The 2,872-nt window shown below is 42.4% G+C and overlaps 1 protein-coding gene across 1 annotated transcript in view; it reads right to left on the reverse strand.

Annotated features, from left to right (window-relative positions):
• Positions 1–2,872, reverse strand: part of MANF (mesencephalic astrocyte derived neurotrophic factor) — a 24,386-nt gene that overhangs the window by 8,798 nt on the left and 12,716 nt on the right. Inside the window, 1 exon segment of the mRNA XM_019505173.1 lies at positions 804–931. Within this exon segment, the coding sequence (XP_019360718.1) occupies positions 804–931 (128 nt within the window).

Consider the following 2,872-nt stretch of genomic DNA (forward strand, 5'->3'; position numbering starts at 1 on the left):
AGAAAAAAAAAAAAAAAAAAAAAAAAAAGAGGTGTTAGAGATTAGCAGGCAAATGGCATTTTTAGGATTTGACTGTTTTTCTTGGTCCCTTTCCTCTCTGCAAAGTTTTGTTTGGGATTTCTTATTATAGAATAAGTCCATGAGATTTCTCATGGATGTACTGTCAAAGCTGAGGGTATGCAAGCCTCTTACTCCTCTAGTCTAAGGGTAATGAACAAACTTATTTTCCATTACACTGCTCAATGATCTTAAAAGAGGTTATCCTAGTTCTTCCAAGTAATGTTTCAACTCAATTGAGTACAGAATCTTCTCTGTTCAAGGAAGAATTTAGAGCATTTCCTCAAGCACACCTGGAACATCTCTACTCCAAAACGTCTCCTCAGGTCACTGTTTTGGGAATAGTTTGGCCCGTTCTCAATTAGCTCTTCTCCGAGTTAACTGTCTCACTTCAGTTGACCATCTAGTAGGCTTTAGTGATTCAACAGTAACCCAATTGCAACATCTCCTGCATAAAAGGTACTATAGAAAAAGTTACATAATCTTTTCCTTGCACTTCAATTACAAATAGAAATATGATCAAACCAACCAGAAAGCTAATAGAGACAACAGTCCTTATTGCACTACCTTCTTCCCTTTACAAGCAACATTACAGATTGTGCTCAAAGTTAGGAAGAACGGCTTGAGGGTAACTACACTGTACCTACATACATGTTCAGTGGCATTCAGCTAGTCATTTCCATTTGCCTCCCACAGGGGACAGATCTATTGTCTCAAAGAGTTTGTGAAGAGTCAGCATTACTTACAAATCGATTCTCTTTGCCTTTTGCCTCTTTACAGGCTTTTAAGAGTTCCTTTTCCACACTGGCTGGTGTGAACTCAGCATTAAGGTCGTTTAAGCCCTGATAGAACCTCCCCAGGAATGTAACGCACACTAGATGGAAAGAAAGACAGACAGAGATTAACACCATGTATTCAAATCAGCAAACAGCATTTGGGAGAAAGCAACTAAGGAGAGGGTTTTGTGAATGAACTTTGCACAGATTGCATCAATAACCAAGAACAACTACTGAAACCATCCACGTGCCATAGTAAAACTGGTTTGACATACATAAAAACACTTCAAACTCTGCCTTCTTCTGAAGTGCTCTTAGATTTGTAATGCTTCAGCAGCTTAGAAATGTACAACAGCCTCCTAGCTAACACATCACTGATATGTTCTTATGCTACAGTGTTCCATAAGTCAAACCTGTATAGGTTACTTTGTACTTCATTACAAAGGGAAAAAACAAAACAAACAAACACACACACAAACCAGCTTTTTGCCCCCCAAATATAAGTCAATAACTAGAGATAAAACCTATGAAATACTATTACCCTTACAAAGTGTTGCAGCATCCTGGTTGAAAAAATCACTGCTCTAGACCAGGACTGTCCAACTTCTGAGTGGCTGTGGGCCACAGGACCCACAGCCGCACAACACGCATCACATCACTCAAGTCCCTACCACCCTACACAAGCCTCCCCCAGGCATACCACACAAATCCCTGATGCACTGCATGATCCCCTGCCCCTGCCTCTCCCCCCACCCACTGTACAACACATCCCCTTGCCATGCAGACTTGCCACACCAGACATGTCCAGTACACATGGATGCAGTACCAGGCATTATCCGTACCTCTTCCCCTTGTCTCATCACCCTTGGCCCCACCACTCTGCAGCAGGCAACTCCTGTGGCACCACATCAACATAGATGCCACGCAAGCTCCTTCAATCCCTCCATGCCTTCTGGCCATGGGCTCCCTCAGTCCCACAGGCTGCACTGATCACCTCAACCCCCAGGGCTGGAGACAGGCAGAAGCTAGAGGAAAGAGGGGAACCCGGGGACTCAGCAGGAGCAAATGACAAAGGGGGAAGGGGGCAGCACCTGGAACCAGGAGCCCAGGGGCTGCAGTTTAACTTCTCAGGGGCCATGTGTGGCCAATGAGCTGCTAGTTGGGACTGCTCTGCTCTATACCAAAGATCATTTTGCGCAAGGTTCACCATATATTCTTCAGCCTGCGATTCCACATCACTATATAACAAAACAAATATTGTAATGAAATGGAAACCATTTACAGGTTTCACTAAAGACAGACCCTTAAAAGGGCAGACTAGAAGTGTAGTTCTAAATTCAAGCTCCCTATGCTATGCAGAACCAAAACCTCTCAGCTTTAGGGAATCAAAAATCAGAAGCGTTCGTTATTTTTTGAGGGATGCACAGAAGAAATATATGGTGATTGGGTTTACGTAGTTGTTATATGCTGGTGTTAGCTCAGCATATTGACCTCTCTTAAAGGTGACAGCAAAGTTTATGTTTTGGAAGAATTAGGGTCTTTTAAAAGATTTTAAAGTTTAGCCTCAGATTTTTTTTTCTATATAAAGTTTAGTACTAGAAACTTTTAGGATTGCCTTTTCCAAATAAATATGTTATCTACCTCAAGGGAAAAGAAGGGGGGGTTCAATGATCAAATATCCATATTTTTGAAGCCCCTGGCTTCACTATTCAGAAGTAACGCACACCTCCTACTTCAATGGAGCAGACCAAGGAAATCCCCAGCAATTTCTCGGGTGGTGGCCATCTGGGTCACTTCCTTAAGGGTGCTGTATGGAGTTACCTGCACAATAATAGTATACTGTTTTGGCTGTGGGTCAAACATATTTTCCATGGTTTTTTGAGGAGAAAGATCCACCAATAAACCAGAAAGATACAGACTGTAGCTCCTTCCCAAAATAACCTGATGACCATAGCGGGCTTTAAAAACAGAGCTGTCCAGGAGTGAAAAGTAATTGCATCTAACTAGATTCCAAGCTGATTCCTTCTCAGTGACTTCAG

Source organism: Gavialis gangeticus, unplaced genomic scaffold, assembly GCF_001723915.1.
Source record: "Gavialis gangeticus isolate Ggan-Ray unplaced genomic scaffold, GavGan_comp1, whole genome shotgun sequence".
Lineage (NCBI taxonomy): Eukaryota > Metazoa > Chordata > Crocodylia > Gavialidae > Gavialis > Gavialis gangeticus.